This window comes from Ranitomeya imitator, chromosome 7 (genome assembly GCF_032444005.1).
Source record: "Ranitomeya imitator isolate aRanImi1 chromosome 7, aRanImi1.pri, whole genome shotgun sequence".
NCBI lineage: Eukaryota > Metazoa > Chordata > Amphibia > Anura > Dendrobatidae > Ranitomeya > Ranitomeya imitator.
In genome coordinates, this window is record NC_091288.1 from 191,779,248 (window position 1) to 191,799,857 (window position 20,610).

The following is a 20,610-nucleotide window of genomic DNA, read 5'->3' on the forward strand; positions in this document are numbered from 1 at the left end:
CTTTTATCTTAAAACATGCACAATCAGCTGTCTGGGACCGCAGTGCTTCATTACCTGCTCAAAGCTCAGTGGCAAAAGGGAGGTTGCGAAGCAGAAAACCTGGCCTATATAAATAGACCTGCAATTATGCCCTCGGTAAAGGATGTGTGAATGAAGCAAGGAGCTTTCTGTGTCCTACAACCCTGCTAGACAATTGTTTGGATCCAAAGGAAATTAGCCTTGCAGTCTTGTCCCAACAGGCTTTCTGATCCTCCACCACTGATTTGCTTAAATACCCTACAAATAATTGCTTTTTATTATTTATGGCTACGGCCAAAGTTGGGGAGGTCCAACACGACATCAAAAGCAACACAGACTAAAATTGCTAAAGGCATGCACTCAAAAGAAGCTACCACCCCGGCGTTATCAAAGAGTCTTCCCTATTCATTAGAGACACCATCATAACACGGCTATTGTCAACTATCTTTTCACCACCAGGCATAATCCCTCTCTGGTTCATAGCTCAAAAAACATTGCTGTCAACAGGTAGAAAGCTACAAATAAATCCTGGATAATTGGAATAATTATTGTATTTCTTCCCTAAGGCTTTATAAAAAATATTGGGCAACTGTGCTACAAAAGCAGTGGGAGTTTTGTTTTTTGTTTTTTTTAAATGTAATTCCTAATTAGAAAACCAATTTTGCAACACATCAGACAAGTACAAGTTGCTAAAAAGCGGAATTGTGGTTGAGAAGATCTACCATGATCGCGATGAAATCCCCCCCAAGTTAAAGTTGTCCCTTTCTAAAGGTGGGTACAAGAACCCAAAAGAATCACGCTATTGGTAAATTTCGAAGGTTGGAAGTCAGTTCTGGCCAAGTTGGAACGCGGCCATGAAGCCAATCCATATAGGCTACCCATTCGAAAAGTTGCCGTTGTTACATCCTCCACATACAGCAGCGTGTAAGATCCAAGGTGACTTCAAGAAAACTTAAGGTCCAGAGTACCCCTCTTGTAATGATAAAAAATATTTCTTGTAAACCATTCTTGTCTTGAATGAGCCAAAACACAAGACTCCCTTCCACACTAGATATCAGCATCTTCCCAAACTCCAGCCCTCGCGGTCCCCCAACAAGTCATGTTCTCAGGATTCCCTTAGTAGTGCACAGTTTGGTGGAAGTATCATCAAGGCATCAGGAATTCTCTCACATACGCAATGCTATGGAAATCGTGAAAACATGACCTGTGGGGGGCGGTGAGGACTGGAGTTTAGGAAACACCTACTATATACGATTAGATTCCACAATCGAAGATTTTTGTTTTTAACACCCCTGCGCTGACCCACACGAAGAAGATCTACAAAGTGTCCTAAATTGATCCTCAATATTTGTTTTTTAAAGCTATGCAGACTGTTTTTGATAGTTCACATATAACACATCAATAGTGCCAGATTAAAAAAAAAAAAAAAAAAAAAATTCTGGTGCGAGGTATTCATCATAGATGAAGACATGATTTCCAGAACGAGTCAGTGGTTAGTCGCATTCTATAAATACATTTTTTGGTGCATTTTTCTTTTAATCCCAAATCAGAAATGGAAACATAAAAGCAAGAAGGTTTTTCCGTTCTACGATAGGACATGGGCTAATGGAAAAAAAAAAAAAAAAAAAAAAAACAACGAATCAGATCTATTTACTTAAAATGTATAATTTGCAACAACGTAAAGAAGAAGTCATAAAAAGCCAAATCTGTTGAAAAGTGTCCCTGAAACGTCTTTCACCCATTCATAACTATGACACTTTTTTTGGGGGGCAATTGTGACCCATTGATACACGTGGGCTTCCCCTAAGCAAGAAAATATTTTTGGTAACGTCCACTGTCACAGTACTATCGTTACAAGTAGACATTTCCTTTCGATAGCAACAGATGGGCAGTAAATACACCAGCGCTGAAATCATTACCATCGCAGCCTCTTCCACCAACGTCTTTTCTTCGGGGGGGGGGGGGGAGACAAGGCAATGAACGTGAACACAGGTCACCTTTTATACTACCATCTCCCAATGCCTGGGCCTCTATTCTCCAAAAGAGTCAAGTCACACCCACCCATCAGAAGCCCCGTTAGATTATCAATAGCTCAGCTGCCCTTTTATTGGCCTGGAATCTGACCTTTAGTCTGCGCGGTTAACCATTTGTGAGCCACAAGAGAAAAAATAAAATAAAAAAAATAAAAATTTAAAGGGAATGTAGGGTAATAATCACATTTGTAAACCAGAGGTGAACAGGAGAAGGTAAAAAGGAAATTGAATTTACCTACGGAATCAATCTCCAGGAGGCGCTGTAGGTCGCTGATGGTGTGGATTTCACTGTGAGCCAGTTTCTCGATCAGCTCCTGAGGGATCTCGGCTTCCTTAATGCAGCCAGGGAAGAAACACATTTTTAAAAAAAATACAGTTCATAGACACTTCCCAATGACAATCCACTCCCACTATTTAATCTACAGCAAACATGCCAGATCCTCCCTTAGTGCTAAGCGTGGAATGTTTGCAAGATGGAGAACCTCCAGCAGAGAGGGACAAAAAAAAAAAGAACCCAAGAAGGGATGGAGGGGGGGGGGGGGTCGCCCCGATTCTAAATCCATGGAGATTAACCAATTACGGTATTCTCAATGTCCAAAAAATATATGTATATATGCTTCCTTACACAGTCATAATGAAAATCAAACGTCACAATTACGTCTTACTCCTTATCAAGGACCCGAGTTACCTTTGCACCCACCTCGCATTCTTAAAAGTTGACACACAAATGTCATTTCCAGGCCCCCTTTTTTTTTTTTTTTTTTTTTACTAGTAGGGGGAGCGGAGGACTTGAAATCAAGTCGGTTGTATAACAGAAGCAAACTAGACTTGCAAAAAAAAAAATAAAAAGAGGTGTCTGTGTTTTCTCTAAGGGAGCATGTCAGCAGTCTGGAAAGCAAGACATAAAGGCAAGAGATGGAAAATCAGCTCATTGTGTCCTACTCTGTAGCCAAAGGGCAAGCAGAGAACGACGAGAGTGTCCAGTCCGCGGCCTAGTCAGATGCCACCAGCGATATCGACTCCTTTATTAAAAATCGGTCAAGTCACGTGCATTAGTAATTAGCATTTTTTTTAACCCTTTAAAAAAAAAAAAAGACAAGCTCTAATGGATTCCTATATATGGATATACAGTCTTCTACATGTATCCCACCCGCCCACCCCCCTCTAACCGCAGTTACTGAAGTGGTTGCACGGTTTAGTTAGTTCAACCTGTAGTAGCGTTATATGAAAGAAACAAGTAGAGGCTTTGAAGATCTCCACATGCAGCGGGCACAGAAAACAAAACTCCTTGAGAAAAGCCCACAGGCAGGTAATAGCTTCCATTTATCCATGAAGGCAACAAGGGTTTTTTTTTTATTTATTTTTAAATTGAATGGTGGGGGCTCATAAGAAAGCAAGCAAAACATGTACTTCAGTCTGCAGGTGATCTAAAAAAAAACAAAATAAAAAAAACAACATCTTTCTTCTAGGATAGAAGACAAAAAAAAATAAAAAAATTCTAGATCACATCCATCCAAAAAAAAAAAAAACCCACCAGGATTGGACTTTTCACTTGAAAGCCAGGGATATAATGTGCTGTATAGAAAAAAAAAAAAGAAGAAGAAGAAAAAAAAAAAACCCAGAGCCTTAAAAGTTTACCAGCTATGCCCCAGTTCTCACACGTTATGGGGGCACGGTTCATTGTGCAAAGGACTACGAATCCGTCTGTGCTGGAGGACACCCATCAAGCCATAGAAGCAGCTACACCCATCTACAAACTGTTTAACAAACACGTAAATGTAACATCACTATAATAACAATGAAAATAAAAATAGAAAATGTAGCAACAAAAAAAAAAAAAGCATCATCCTTGAACTTGATCTTGGGTAGTAGGATTTTTTTTTTTATTATTATTCCTAGAGATTCCAATGCAAGTCAGAGGTAAATTTTAGCAATATTCCCCCTCAAACCACTACAAACTGCAATGCGATGAGGACATTCCAGTTCATTTTTTCCACTAGGATCCTACAAATCCCCATTAATTATAGCTTAGGAACTTTTGGACTAGGAGGCAGTATACCCAGGACAGATGCGCTCAGCAGGAATCTATTACATTGGAGCACATGTGTAGGGCCTTCAACATAGTACCGTAGGAGAGAAGGAAGGGAGTAAAATAGCATTTCGAAGTCCAATGTGCTTGAACATGCCCTAATCTTGTCTAGGCATGGACTCAGAATGTGGTTCACTGCACTAGTCAATGGCGTTTATACTATCTAGGACTTCGTTAGGAAAGCCACCATGGGAGGCCAATGCAGAAAAGGCTTCATCAGAACCTCTTGGGAGGCTGTAGGAACATCTGCATCTACTGCAGAACCTCCTGGGAAGCAGAACTGTCAATCATCATATGTATCTGATCAAATTATGGAAATATAGACTTGGCAGGAGGAAAAAAAAAGGAATTTAGAATATTTCCAGGCCATGGTCTAGAATGGATGGAGAAGCCTAATCATGAGTCCATGGAGACAATGGGCACCTTTTGATGCCCCAAGCAGTTTAGGAGGATAATGGGGGGTGTTGGCAGACCTATGACACATTGGTTGTTGGTTAGACTTTACTAGACTTTAATGTGCATGGTTAGTTTAAAGTCTGCAACTTGCCCAAGTGCAGGTGACTGGCAGCATGGTCATAGCATGAAGCTCCTCAAGATCTGAGGTTCTTCTGAGTCAATGGATTAGCACTATAGGTCTTTCCAGCCCTGCCCTTAGCGCAAGTGTGAAGAAGGCTGCTGGTGTATGGAGGAAATGCACACAGTGCTATGCAAACAAGGTTCTCTGCACAAGGAACATATAGAGAAGATGAAGACCTACCTCGCAGAATGAAGAAGACAAGTAGCAGACGCCTAGAAGCAAAATCCAAGCCCAGCTCGTCATTGCGTTCTGCTGCACTTATTACTGAATGACAATGCAATGTCTTGATGTAGGAGCTGCAGAACTGCTCCTGTGTCTGGGGGAGTCAGTACCATCCCTTAGAGGGGGATCAACACCCCACCAATGTGTTGGATCTGCTGGATGTTTGGAGGGGTTGGGTGGGTTCTCCAGGACCAACCTGCTTCTTTTTCTCCTTTTTTTTTTTTTGCAGATAGGTTGATCTTTACCAGGCAATGAGGCTCAGGTTCTGCATGTTGTGCACTGATCAGACCAACATAAAAGCCCAAGGAGGCAGCTCTAGATCTCCACTGAAACGCCCATCACCTGTCTGCATGGAGCTCCGGTGGACCCCCTCCCTTCCCAATCATTCAATGCACAAAGGCAGCGATCACGGTGTCGGTCTCGGAGGAGCCGGCACCGGGAACCAAGTTTCCAACACTGGATCTTCTGCACAGGGGTCAGTAAGGCAGCAGCTCCCCGGAGTCCCACCTGGATGGAAAAGGGTTTAAATCCCAGGGCGAGGAAGCAGCAGGGCGATCCAGTAACTCCAGAGGGATGTCAGCTGCTCACAGCTCTGCTGCTGGGAGAGTGAAATAATCTGGAGCAAGAGATTATAGCATTGCCAACCTCCCTGTACCGCCCCCTCTGCCTGTACTAAGCAACACAACCACAAACAGCCAAGTAGTGGGCAGGTTCTGGGAGCCCACACTGCCTGCCTGCTAGTCACCAGCTCTGGAGATCAGGGGGGCACTATGTACTATAGCCTGCTAGTCACCAGCTCTGGAGATGGGGGGCACTATGTACTATAGCCTGCTAGTCACCAGCTCTGGAGATCAGGGGGGCACTATGTATTATAGCCTGCTAGTCACCTCACCAGCTCTGGAGATGGGGGGCACTATGTACTATAGCCTGCTAGTCACCAGCTCTGGAGATCAGGGGGGCACTATGTACTATAGCCTGCTAGTCACCAGCTCTGGAGATCAGGGGGGCACTATGTATTATAGCCTGCTAGTCACCAGCTCTGGAGATGGGGGGCACTATGTATTACCTGCTAGTCACCAGCTCTGGAGATGGGGGGCACTATGTACTATAGCCTGCTAGTCACCAGCTCTGGAGATGGGGGGCACTATGTACTATAGCCTGCTAGTCACCAGCTCTGGAGATGGGGGGCACTATGTACTATAGCCTGCTAGTCACCAGCTCTGGAGATGGGGGGCACTATGTACTATAGCCTGCTAGTCACCAGCTCTGGAGATCAGGGGGGCACTATGTATTATAGCCTGCTAGTCACCAGCTCTGGAGATGGGGGGCACTATGTATTATAGCCTGCTAGTCACCTCACCAGCTCTGGAGATGGGGGGCACTATGTACTATAGCCTGCTAGTCACCAGCTCTGGAGATGGGGGGCACTATGTATTATAGCCTGCTAGTCACCAGCTCTGGAGATCAGGGGGGCACTATGTACTATAGCCTGCTAGTCACCAGCTCTGGAGATCAGGGGGGCACTATGTACTATAGCCTGCTAGTCACCAGCTCTGGAGATGGGGGGCACTATGTACTATAGCCTGCTAGTCACCAGCTCTGGAGATCAGGGGGGCACTATGTATTATAGCCTGCTAGTCACCAGCTCTGGAGATGGGGGGCACTATGTATTATAGCCTGCTAGTCACCAGCTCTGGAGATCAGGGGGGCACTATGTATTATAGCCTGCTAGTCACCAGCTCTGGAGATGGGGGGCACTATGTACTATAGCCTGCTAGTCACCTCACCAGCTCTGGAGATCAGGGGGGCACTATGTATTATAGCCTGCTAGTCACCAGCTCTGGAGATCAGGGGGGCACTATGTACTATAGCCTGCTAGTCACCAGCTCTGGAGATCAGGGGGGCACTATGTACTATAGCCTGCTAGTCACCAGCTCTGGAGATCAGGGGGGCACTATGTACTATAGCCTGCTAGTCACCAGCTCTGGAGATGGGGGGCACTATGTACTATAGCCTGCTAGTCACCAGCTCTGGAGATGGGGGGGCACTATGTACTATAGCCTGCTAGTCACCAGCTCTGGAGATGGGGGGCACTATGTATTATAGCCTGCTAGTCACCAGCTCTGGAGATGGGGGGCACTATAGCCTGCTAGTCACCAGCTCTGGAGATGGGGGGCACTATGTACTATAGCCTGCTAGTCACCAGCTCTGGAGATGGGGGGCACTATGTACTATAGCCTGCTAGTCACCAGCTCTGGAGATCAGGGGGGCACTATGTATTATAGCCTGCTAGTCACCAGCTCTGGAGATGGGGGGCACTATGTACTATAGCCTGCTAGTCACCAGCTCTGGAGATGGGGGGCACTATGTACTATAGCCTGCTAGTCACCAGCTCTGGAGATCAGGGGGGCACTATGTACTATAGCCTGCTAGTCACCAGCTCTGGAGATGGGGGGCACTATGTACTATAGCCTGCTAGTCACCAGCTCTGGAGATGGGGGGCACTATGTACTATAGCCTGCTAGTCACCAGCTCTGGTGATGGGGGGCACTATGTATTATAGCCTGCTAGTCACCAGCTCTGGAGATCAGGGGGGCACTATGTATTATAGCCTGCTAGTCACCAGCTCTGGAGATCAGGGGGGCACTATGTATTATAGCCTGCTAGTCACCAGCTCTGGAGATCAGGGGGGCACTATGTACTATAGCCTGCTAGTCACCAGCTCTGGAGATCAGGGGGGAATTATGTACTATAGCCTGCTAGTCACCAGCTCTGGAGATGGGGGGCACTATGTATTATAGCCTGCTAGTCACCAGCTCTGGAGATGGGGGGCACTATGTACTATAGCCTGCTAGTCACCAGCTCTGGAGATGGGGGGCACGATGTACTATAGCCTGCTAGTCACCAGCTCTGGAGATCAGGGGGGCACTATGTATTATAGCCTGCTAGTCACCAGCTCTGGAGATCAGGGGGGCACTATGTATTATAGCCTGCTAGTCACCAGCTCTGGAGATGGGGGGCACTATGTATTATAGCCTGCTAGTCACCAGCTCTGGAGATGGGGGGCACTATGTATTATAGCCTGCTAGTCACCAGCTCTGGAGATGGGGGGGGGGGGCACTATGTATTATAGCCTGCTAGTCACCAGCTATGGAGATCAGGGGGGCACTATGTATTGCCTGTCACCAGCTCTGGAGATGGGGGGCACTATGTATTGCCTGTCACCAGTTCTGGAGATGGGGGGCATTATGTATTGCCTGCTAGTCACCAGCTCTGGAGATGGGGGGCACTATGTATTGCCCGACACCAGGTATGGGTATCAGGGGGGCACTATGTATTGCCTGTCACCAGCTATGGAGATCAGGGGGGCACTATGTATTGCCTGTCACCAGCTATGGAGATTAGGTGGGCACTATGTATTGCCTGTCACCAGCTATGGAGATTAGGGGGGCAGCTATGTATTGCCTGTCACCAGCTATGGAGATCAGAGGGGCAGCTATGAATTGCCTGTCACTAGCTATAGATATCAGGGGGCACGATGTATTGCCTGTCACTAGCTATAGATATCAGGGGGCACTATGTATTGCCTGTCACTAGCTATGGAAATCAGGGGGCAGCTAGGTATTGCCTGTCACTAGCTATGGAGATTAGGGGGGCAGCTATGTATTGCCTGTCACTAGCTATGGAGATTAGGGGGGCAGCTATGTATTGCCTGACACCAGTTATGGAGATTAGGTGGCACTATGTATTGCCTGTCACCAGCTATGGAGATTAGGTGGCACTATGTATTGCCTGTCACCAGCTATGGAGATTAGGGGACACTATGTATTGCCTGTCACCAGCTCTGGAGATCAGGGGGGCAGCTATGTATTGCCTGTCACCAGCTATGGAGATTAGGGGGGCAGCTATGTATTGCCTTTCACTAGCTATGGAGATTAGGGGGGGCAGCTATGTATTTGCAGCACCCCAGAGACCTGGTCGTTGCAGTAACGTTGCTCTGCCACTAAGGGGAGTGATGGTACGTCTGATGGCACTAAAGGAGTTCTTCTGACCAGGTATCACCAGCACACATTACACTTCACACTCCGGCCACTAGTGGGAGCAAAAGGTTTTATTTATTAGGCCTAGTACGGTCTGTGCCCCGTGCCTTACCTACCTCCCAGCCACACACCACTGCTGCCATGTCCTGGCAACCCACGGCTTCTGCCGCTGCAGAGTCGTTGGCCCGAACACGGGCATGGAGTCCCAGGAGAGACAAAGGATTATGGGACGAGAACTGATGAACTGTATAGAAATAACAGGACATTGTGCTCACTGCACTCCATAGTGTTGGAATAGAATAACGGGACTGTTCTGCATCCCTGCTAGCGAGGGAGCCCTGAAGCACCCCCAGAGCCATGTGTAAAGTGGTCGGAGGGCCAGAAGTGAGTGAGTTTTTTTGGTTGTTCTGTTGCGCCATTTCTGCTGGAAAGCAGGAATATGCCAGGGAACTGTACCACGGACTATGTGCAACTGCAGGAACAGCCTGTTCCTGGGACAGGCAGTGTACATAGCATTTAAAGGGACACTGTCACCTGAATTTGGAGGGAACAATCTTCAGCCATGGAGGCGGGGTTTTGGGGTGTTTGATTCACCCTTTCCTTACCCGCTGGCTGCATGCTGGCTGCAATATTGGATTGAAGTTCATTCTCTGTCCTCCATAGTACACGCCTGCGCAAGGCAAGATTGCACCTTGCGCAGGCGTGTACTACAATCTTGCCTTGCGCAGGCGTGTACTATGGAGGACAGAGAATGAACTTCAATCCAATATTGCAGCCAGCATGCAGCCAGCGGGTAAGGAAAGGGTGAATCAAACACCCAAAAACCCCGCCTCCATGGCTGAAGATTGTTCCCTCCAAATTCAGGTGACCGTGTCCCTTTAAGGGCACTGTTGCCCTCAAAGGGAAGGGGATATATTTTTCCTCCCTAAGGACTGTTGGCCCACTGGAAGGGTTATCTAATTGTTTATATGTTAATTACCGGTGGACAAGACTGGAATATGGGACTGTCAGGGTGTTGCCTGGAGGACTGTGCATTAGGCATCCCTTAAGAGAGAAAGGACTCTCCTGCGACATTGTACAGACTCAGCTCACATTGATCCAATGTAATCATTCTACTTCTTTTTACCATGTTCTCTCTGCACGGAGAATACCTTGTAAAAATAAAGTAATGATGCAGAAATGGTCAAGGATGACCATTGTTAAAGGGAGGGGGAATGTAAGCGGTATACCAGGACCGTGTGAATCTACTCCCTTCCTCCATGTACATGATACCTTTATGTAATTGTCTATAAATCTCAATTCTGCTAACAATGATAAACATAAGGAAAGTTTAGTACCCTGGTCAGCCCACTAGATGGGACCCATTGCGCCTTATAATAATTAGTGTAGAAAGTTAGGAAACATCCAGCAGTTAAAGTGAAGAACCATCCGGCAGTTAAAGTGAAGAATCCAGCCATCCAGGGCTCGGTGGACAGATGTGCAGCAAAACCAGCACAGGATCCAGCAGTGGTGAACCAGAAGCAGCAGTGGGTCCGACGGGCACACAGGTTGCTTGATATGTGGCAGATCATCGCTTGGGCTGACACCCTCAGCTCCGTAACGAAACGGACAAGGGAACTCCCCAGCTCAGAGAATCTGGACAGGGAGGACACTGCATTACCGCAAGAGGCGGTACGACCTGGGCACATACTGGATGGCAGACCAGGGCACGCAAGACCACGACTACAGCCCTGGCCCTCCCTCACACCTGTCACTAGCTATGGATATTAGGGAGGCAGCTATGCATTGCCTGTTACGGATTCCACCATGCTGCCAACCATATGTCGTGGTTCACGGGGAAGATACCTTTATCATCCCCACCACTCACACTAATATGTCATGAACCGGGGTTGTTTGGTTGCCCCTGGTTCCTTCTGAAGGGGATTTATCTATATCCCACTTCCGGTTTTGGAACGTGCAGCTCTCTGGCGCCCCCCTTACCCTCAGGTCAGTCAGGGTACTGCATGTAGGGTAATTAGTTGCCAGAAAGGCTGCCTGCTATGTACTGGCTATTGGGCTCACTGCAGGGAGGGTGATGTAACTACTCCCATTCTGGCGGGAACAATAATTATCAACGCCGCCATCTCTACAAAGCCTCCCAAACACACAGAACAAATTATGCTGCCACCAGCTCCAATTTTCTAAGGGTTAACAGGTCCGGAGCCAACCCAAATCAGTAGCATAATTCACTTCATAAGACGCGACAGTTAATTTAGAGTATGAAGGACAAGCTAGTAAATTATATATTTTACTCCAAAAAAAGGTAGGCCGTGTTTACAAGGTATAAAAAAAATATTATAAAGAAGACAAAATCATGTGTACATTACAATTACAAATAAAAGAAGGATTAAGATTGAAAACACACATAGCATTCAGATCATTTCATCTCCTGTTTGCCCATTTGCTCAGGAGATACATCAAGATGCATGTCGCATCTATAGAGCAGCTGGACCCCGAGCAAAAAGACACTGCCAGAATGCTGTCTCACTAAGTTATTCTAGCCCAAAACCCAGGCACTCCCCCTGTGGTGACACCTCCCTTTTACTTAGGGCTATGTTAACTATTTTCATGCATAACTTGCTGTGTGAACCTCACATAACTATGATGCAATGCTCATGATGTTCCCCACGTCAGGGGCATTCTTTTAAGTGTGAACAAGGAGTAATTACATGAACCGCTTACTGAGAAATCCACTCTTTGTGCTTGTTGTGTTTAGCTGCTAGCACTTTCAGTGAGTGATAAATCTATCGATGGACATCCGGAATATATTATTCTTATCTCTCTAGCCCAGATCTGTATATATATATATATATATATCTTAATAGAACAAAGAAACTCAGGGCTTTTACACCAGTTTTGGCTGTATTAGATGGGAAAGGGGAATGAGGAGTGTAGGGAGATCTGCTTGCAGTTTAGAGCAATAAAAGTGATTCTAGAGAGGGTTTTGAATTACACACATAGCAGCAGGCAGAGTGAGAAGAGGGGGGGTCGGAATAGCCAGCAGCATGTGTCTTGTAAAGTTAGGTAGATACTCAAACATGGCATATTCACATTATCGTAACAGCTCCCCCTTTTGGACTGCGCTATGGAAGCAGGACCTTGCGTACTCCTCCATGCGCAGCAGGTCCGCCCTGGCGGGACAACCCGTCTGCATTGCCGTGCTCCTTGCCCGTTTTGTGTTTGATTGTAAAGTCGTACTGCTGGAGGGCAAGACTCCAGCGTAGCAACCTTGAATTGGTTCCACACATGGCTTGTAGCCAGCGCAGAGGGTTGTGGTCTGTCACCACAGTGAACGGGCGACCGTACAGGTAGGGCTGCAAACTTTGCAGGGCCCAGACTATGGCCAGGCACTCCTTCTCAATAGTGGAATAGGCCACTTCCCTTGGCAGAAGCTTCCAACTCAGGTACAACACGGGGTGCTCGTTATTCCCCGGGTCGACCTGGCTGAGCACAGCACCGAGGCCAAACTCGCTGGCGTCAGTCTGCACCAAGAATGGTTGACTGCTTTCAACACAGGAGCTTTGCACAGGGCTGTTTTCAATGCCTGGAAGGCCCCCTCACAGCCATCGGTCCAGTCGACTATGTGGGGTAGCTTCTTCCTGGTTAGGTCTGTCAAGGGTTTTGCCAGGCTACTATAGTTCTGTACAACGCGTCTATAGTACCCTGCAGTGCCCAGGAAGGACATCATCTGTTTCTTGATCCTGGGGGTGGGCCAGAACGCGATCGCGTCCACTTTCCCAGGCTCTGGCATTATTGAGCCCCCGCCTACCCGGTGCCCCAGGTAGTGGACCTCACTCATGCCCATCTGGCACTTTCCCGGCTTGATGGTCAGACCGGCTCGGCGAATTCGCCTGAGACACTCCTGAAGATGCTGCAGGTGTTCATCCCAGGAGGAACTGAAGATGGCGAAGTCATCCAAATACGCCACAGCGTACTTCTCCAGCCCCTGAAGCAGGTGATTGCCTCTGCCACTTTCTAGCAGATGGTCATTCTTCATGCCGAAGGGCATGACCGTGGACTCGTACAGTCCAAAGGGTGTGATAAAGGTGGACTTCTCCTGTGCCTCAGTGCTAAGGGGAATCTGCCAGTATCCTCTACTCAGATCCATTATGGTCAGATATTTTGCGCCAGCTAACTGCTCAAGCAGCTCTTCGATGCGTGGTATTAGGTGTGCATCAGAGGCTGTGATGGCGTTGAGCCCCCTTAAGTCCACGCAGAACCGGGTGGTCCAATCCTTCTTTGGCACGAGAACTACAGGTGTGGCCCACGCGCTCTTTGACCTTTGAATCACCCCCAGCTGCATCATCTCATCGATCTCCTGGCGCATAACCTGCTGCACCTCGTCGGAGATCCGATATGGTGTTCACCGTAGTGGGGCATGATTCCCAGTGTCCACCTCATGGACCGCTAACTCAGTCCTTCCAGGTCGGTCAGAGAACACAGCTTGGAAGGGTTCCAGCGTGGTCTGCGACTGCTGGAGTTCAGTTAACAAGGTGCTTTCCTCCATGTCCTCGATGGACCCACTGGTCTTGGCTTGGGCCAGCATGGCCAGGAGGGGGGTCTTCCTCCCCGCCTTGGGCAGGCTGCAGACCGGTAGGACATAAGCTTCACATTTGTGATTATCCTTCATCATGTTGATGTGAAAGGCCTTTCGCCTACCCTGAGTGTGGTCAAGCATGACCACGTAGGTGACTGGGTTGAGCTGTTGGTGGACGATGTACGAGCCTTCCCAGGCTGCCTGAAGATTATCCTTTGGTATGGGGACCAGCACCCTACACCTTTTGACCCATCTGGTAGGTACACTCCCGGGCATTCTGGTCGTACCAGTGCTTCTGATCAGCCTGAACCTGCGTCATGTTGTCGTGCACCAACTGCGTCAAGGTCTGCATTTTGTCACGGAAGCGTATAACATACTCCACTATGGACACTTCAGAAGGGTTCGGCTCTTCTTCCCAGGATTCCCTTACCAACCCAAGGGGTCCCCGGACTCACCTGCCGCACAGGAGCTCGAAGGGGGAGAACCCTTTCGAGGCCTGCAGAACCTCTTAGTAAGCGAATAGCAGGTGTGGGAGGTACAGCTCCCAGTCGCATCCTTAGGTCTCATCCAGCATGCGTAGCATCTGTTTGAGGGTACCGTTGAAGTGCTCTCACAAGCCATTGGTCTGAGGGTGGTACGCACTCGATACCAGATGCTTCACCTGCATTTTCTTACAGAGAGCCTCCATTAGGCAAGACATGAATTGGGTCCCTTGATCGGTAAGCATCTCCCTGGGAAATCCTACCTGTGAAAAGAGCCAACAGTGCATCTGCCACCTTATCTGCCCTAGTTGAGGACAGAGCCATTGCCTCTGGGTACCGGGTAGCGTAGTCTATCACAGTGAGAACGTATTGCTTTCCAGAGCTGCTGGGAATGGCCAGCGGGCCCACAATGTCCACCGCAATCCTCTGGAAAGGCTCCTCTATCACTGGCAAAGAGATCAGGGGAGCCTTAGGAGCAGGCCCCGCCGTCCCCACTCTTTGACAGGTGATACAGGAGTGGCAGTAGTTTGTCATAAATGTCGCCATCTTGGGCCAATAGAAGTTTTGAGACAGCCGGGCCATAGTTTTGCTGATCCCCAAGAGTCCAGCGAGCGGGATCTCATGGGCAATCCGCAAGAACTCACTCCTGAATTGGTGAGCGACAACCAGCTGTCTTTCTCTCAACCACTCCTTTTGGGATTTTCCAGGTACTGTCTCCCGGTACAACCTCCCACATTCCCAGGACACCCTCTTCTTATCCGTCACGGAGGTGGGAGTCTCAGAGATGGGGCCACAAATTCTCCAGGCTCGCATCTGAGTGCAGAGCAGCCTGGAACTCCTGGCTAGGGGCAGCCAGAAGCGACGTCAGGGTCCCTTCCCCACGGGAACCCTCTGGGACTTGCTCTGGGTCCATCTCTGGTTCTGTCATGCCTGTGAGGGTCCAGAAGGCAGAACGTTATCTGCGTTACGGGCACTCTGACTGCGGGTGACAGCAGCTACGTAGGCTGTCTCCCCGGGGATTTTCACAGACCCATCAACCGGCGCAGCTATGGGTACTACCTCCCCATCCACCCACATTACCTCAGGATTGGTGCTACTTATGGGGCAGTTACCTTCCTCTGTGGCACTGGTCAGTTGCACGGCATCACATTCCTCATGGTTCCCATGCATCTCCCCATTTCCCTGAGCACCATCGCTTGCTCCTGTTAGGGGTTCCTCAGCCATCCCACTCCGCGGAGTGATGTGGATGAGCACTCCTGCACCTGTGAACACATCATTCCTAGGAAACAAATGGTTATCAGGTAAAACATGCATATTTTCATCATCAGCATTATTAGTATTATACTCGGCAATTTCAGAAAAATTATCAGGTACATCATTAATCGGTAAAGCATTGTCAGGTAACACATGCAATTTCCCATTGCTATCATTAGCATTCGATCGGGAAGGGGAGTCAGGGACATAGTATGCAACCATCCTCCCCAAATCAGTCCCCAATAAAACATCAGTGGGTAAGTTATCGGACAGCCCCACTTCCTTCACCCAGCTCCCAGCACCCCAATCTATATTCACCTGGGCCATTGGCAAGGGACAGCTGATTCCCCCAATCCCGGTGACAGTCAAGGTTTTTCCCCGGAATAATCTCTTCAGGGGCCGCTAGTTCGGGTCGGATGAGGGTTCGTTCAGCCTCGGTGTCCTTTTGAGGCCTGTAGCGACATGGCCCCCCACGGTGACGTGCTGCACGATGTCATGCACCCTCCCAACCACCCCACCCACCAAAAGAACTGCTGCATTAGACCCCAAGGCTTTGGCTGGGGATTCTTCTGCTTCTCTGGACAGTGGGTGCTGACATGACCAGTCCGCTTGCAGAAAAAACACTGGCGAAGGTCGGTGGTAGGTCTGATGCTGTTGGCAACGAGGATAGGGCCTCTGTTGTGTTGGCTGGTAGGGGTACTGGCGTTGGTTGCAGGCTTACCCCCTCTTCAGCTGGCGGTGACTGGCTTCCGCCCTTCCGATCTACGGTTGGCCTCATAGGCATCGGCAATCTGCGCTGCTTTAGTTACATCTTTTGGCCCTCTGTCCATCACGAACTGTCGCACCTCAGCTGGGCAAAGATGTAAGAACTGGTCTTTGATCATCAGGTCTCCCAGCTGCTCAAAGGTGGTCACTGACAGTCCTTTGATCCACTGGTTAAAGTGGATCCTGAGTCCATGCACCACATTGCCGTAGCTGTCGTGTGGGCCACGTTGGCGGTTCCGGAACTTTCTACGGTAAACCACAGGTCTAAGCTGGTACTTGGTTATCAGGGCCTGCTTGATGGCCTTATAGTCACCATCTTCTTGAGGGAGAGCAGCAAACGCCTCCAGAGCTTTGCCTCTTAGCCCTGGGGTCAGGTATCTGTTGTGAATTCTGTTGTCAGGCTCCCTCCTGTGGTCATGAATGGTACTTTGGCTGGTTCTGTCCATGGACTTCCTCTGGTGGGTGTTTCTGAGTTTCCTTCCACAGGTGACGAGGTTAATTCGTTAGCAGGCTGCTCTATTTAACTCCACTTAGATCTTTGCTCCATGCCACCTGTCAATGTTCCAGTAATTGGTCTAGTTCACTCCTGGATCGTTCTTGTGACCTGTCTTCCCAGCAGAAGCTAAGTTCCAGCTTGTATTTCTTTGGTTTGCTATTTTTCTGTCCAGCTTGCTATTTTTATTGTTGTCTTGCTTGTTGGAAGCTCTGGGACGCAGAGGGAGCGCCTCCGCACCGTGAGTCGGTGCGGAGGGTCTTTTTGCGCCCTCTGCGTGGTCTTTTTGTAGGTTTTTGTGCTGACCGCAAAGTAACCTTTCCTATCCTCGGTCTGTTCAGTAAGTCGTGCCTCACTTTGCTAAATCTATTTCATCTCTGTGTTTGTATTTTCATCTTTACTCACAGTCATTATATGTGGGGGGCTGCCTTTTCCTTTGGGGAATTTCTCTGAGGCAAGGTAGGCTTTATTTTTCTTTCTTCAGGGCTGGCTATTTCCTTAGGCTGTGCCGAGTTGCATAGGGAGCGTTAGGCGCAATCCACGGCTATTTCTAGTGTGTTTGATAGGATTAGGGATTGCGGTCAGCAGAGTTCCCACGTCCCAGAGCTCATCCTTTATTATCAGTAACTATCAGGTCATTCCGTGTGCTCTTAACCACCAGGTCCATTATTGTCCTGACCACCAGGTCATAACAGGTATCTGGCCCGTTGGTCCCCAGGCAGCCCGTACTGTCTGCAGGCTTTCTCAAAGGCCTTCAGAAATGTGTCCAAGTCCCCACCCTTTTCCATCATAGGAAAGTGCTCTGGACGAGGTGTAGGGGTCTGAGCGAAGTTGGGCTCACCACAGGACTGGGACGACCTCTGCACTTGGAGTCGGGCTAACTCCAGCCGGTGCTTCCACTCTGCTTGCCGCTTGGCCTCTGCTTTCTCTTGGTATTGCTGAATCAGCTGCAGATGTCCATCACGGTCATCGGTGGGGAGTTGTTTCAAGGCCGCCAGCAGGTGGGGTCCAATGCACCCTGGTTGCAAGTAGGGTCAGCATTCAGTGGTTGGACCTCTGCTGCAGCAACATTTTCGCTTGTGCTGGCGTCTGCAGCCACTGGGCTCTGAGACCGGGCCTGGTCTGCTTCAAATTGCACCAGTCCCTTGACTACTTGAGCCTTGCTTTTGCCATGGGGGTCCAGGCCATGGTACGTGCATACTCCAACAAGTCCTTCTGCTGCTGGGTGTACCAGGCATCTCCTTTTGCGGCCATCATTGCCAAATAAAAGATAGGATAGAAAAACGAAGAGAAAGGGAGGGGATAATCGCTAGTACACACAATTGTCTCAGACTAGTAAACACTGAGCGTATTCTCCAAACTTATTTGCACAGAGTCCTCTCCAGAACTATGCAAGTTTTTAGTGAGAGGAATGATTTCTCAAACCAGATCACTAATGCTCTATTATCCCACCGCTCTGCCACCAATATTTCACGGATTCGACCATGCTGCCAACCATATGTCACGGTTGACTGGTATCCTTCCGCTGTTCCCCTCCTGCGCCTTTTTTTCCACTGTGCTTCTTCCCTCTAAGCTCTTTCACAATTCAACTCCTCTTGTTATCTCTCTTTCCAGAGGCTGCAGCTCCCTCGTGGCTGCTCGGCCTCTTCGTCTGCTCCAGACGTCCTCCTGCTCTCCTGGAGACCAACTGTCTCCTTCCACTCTCTCTCAGACTGTCTAGCTCCTCCTCCAGACCAGGATACATAAAGTGTAAGGAAGCTCCCCTGAATCCGGGTCCGGAGCTCCCCCTCCAGGCCTAGATTCAGATGTGCTGAATGCTAGTGCCTTACCTGATAGAAAGAATGCCCCTTGCCTCCAAGCATGACATCACCCTCCATGAAGGAAAGGCAACATCACTGCAGCAACCGCCTGTCACTAGCTATAGTGGCAGGTCAGGGGCGTCTGGGGCATTATTATAATGCAACATATGCAAGGATTGGTCTGCATTAAAACCTCGGAGAAAAAGGTAATGCAACTTGGACTCTTTAAAAATCTTTCCACCCCGGAACTAGTAGTGCTGGTAGCTGCCACTAGAATGGTGGACAGTCACTGACATTTGAGGGATGATTGATAATTACTTGTCAAGTAGTACAGCACCTTAGACATTCAGGACACAGCAGCCATATAGCCAATTATAACTCTACAGCACAGTGCCCGCTCACTAATCTGTGTGAGAATATTAATATTTAATAATAATTTGTCACTTCATATCAGAACAATCTTTACTCCGTTCCAAAGTCTAGAACTTAGTATACAGCCGTCTATGACAGATCTGTGTTTGTTTAGTGGGTTTGTCCAGGCTTAGAAAAATTATCTGCTTTCCTCCAAAACCAGCGCCACCCCTGTCCTCAGGCTGTGCCTGGTATTGCACTACAGCTCATCCTATGTTATATATATTACTAGCTGAAGAGCCCGGCGTTGCCTGGGCATAGTAAATATCTGTGGTTAGTTATAGCACCTCACTTCTCTTATTTTCTCATCACGCCTCTCATTTTCCCAATCACATCTTTCATTTTCCCCCTCACATCTCTCATTTTCTCCCTCACTCCTCTCATTCCCCCCTAACACTTGTCATTTCGACCTCACATCTGTCATTTTCCGATCACTCCACTATTTTCCCTCACTCCTCTCATTTTGCACTCACACCTTTTCATTTTCACCTCACACCTCTCATTTTCACCTCCGTATATACATGTTTGCATCTCCCTTATATAGTATACACCTGTATGTCATCTCCTGTATATAGTATATACCTGTATGTCATCTCCCCTGTATATAGTATATACCTGCTGTGTGTCATCTCCCCTTTATATAGTATATACCTGTATGTCATCTCCTCCTATATATAGTATATATCTGTGTGTCATCTCCCTTGTATATAGTATATATCTGTGTGTCATCCCCTCCTGTATATAGTATATACCTGTATGTCATCTCCTCCTCTATATAGTCTATACCTGTGTGTCATCTCCTCCTGTATATAGTATATACCTGTGTGTCATCTCTCCTGTATATAGTATATATCTGTATGTCATCTCCCCTGTTTATAGTATATACCTGTGTGTCATCTCCTCCTGTATTAGACCTCGTTCACACGTTATTTGCTCAGTATTTTTACCTCAGTATTTGTAAGCTAAATTGGCAGCCTGATAAATCCCTAGCCAACAGGAAGCCCTCCCCCTGGGAGTATATATTAGCACACACATACACATAATAGACAGGTCATGTGACTGACAGTTGCCGTATTTCCTATATGGTACATTTGTTGCTCTTGTAGTTTGTCTGCTTATTAATCAGATTTTTATTTTTGAAGGATAATACCAGACTTGTGTGTGTTTTAGGGCGAGTTTCGTTTGTCAAGTTGTGTGTGTTGAGTTGCGTGTGGCGACATGCATGTAGCAACTTTTTGTGTGTCGAGTTGCATGCGACAGGTTAGTGTAGCAAGTTGTGTGCAGCAAGTTTTGCGCGTGGCGAGTTTTATGTGTGGTGCCTTTTGAGTATGTGCAAATTTTGTGTGAGGCAACTTTTGCATGTGTTGCAACTTTTGTGCATGTGGCAATTTTTCCGCGTGTGCAAGTTTTGCGTGTGGCGCGTTTTCCATGAGGTGAGTTTTGCACTTGTGGCGAGTTTTGCGTGAGCCTAGTTTTTGCATGTGGCGAGTTTTGTGCGTGGCGAGTTTTGAGCAGCGACTTTTGTGTTTCGACTTTTATGTGGCGAGGTTGGTGTATGTGTGGTGAAATGTGTCCTGAGGGTGGTATATGTGTTCAAGCATGTGTTAGTGTGTGGCGCATTTTGTGTGTGTGTTCATATCCCCGTGTGTGGTGAGTATCCCATGTCGGGGCCCCACCTTAGCAACTGTACGGTATATACTCTTTGGCGCCATCGCTCTCATTCTTTAAGTCCCCCTTGTTCACATCTGGCAGCTGTCAATTTGCCTCCTACACTTTTCCTTTCATTTTTTCCCATTGTGTAGATAGGGGCAAAATTGTTTGGTGAATTGGAAAGCGCGGGGTTAAAATTTC

At 48.0% G+C, this 20,610-nt stretch overlaps 1 protein-coding gene across 4 annotated transcripts in view; it reads right to left on the reverse strand.

Moving 5' to 3' along the window:
- Positions 1-5,592, reverse strand: part of PDGFA (platelet derived growth factor subunit A) — a 46,297-nt gene extending 40,705 nt beyond the window's left edge. For 2 of the 4 annotated variants that reach the window (XR_011314716.1, XM_069734249.1), the window contains exons 1-2: positions 4,898-5,562; positions 2,287-2,383 (exon numbers count right to left, since the gene is read on the reverse strand). Coding sequence is in view for 3 of the 4 variants with exons in the window: in XM_069734249.1 (XP_069590350.1) it covers positions 2,287-2,383; positions 4,898-4,960 (160 nt within the window). In the remaining variant the exon portion in view is untranslated. Of the gene's footprint in view, positions 1-2,286; positions 2,384-4,897 lie in introns of all 4 variants that reach the window. The other 2 variants (XM_069734252.1, XM_069734251.1) reach the window with 2 other exon arrangements.
- Between the last annotated feature and the right edge of the window lie 15,018 nt (positions 5,593-20,610).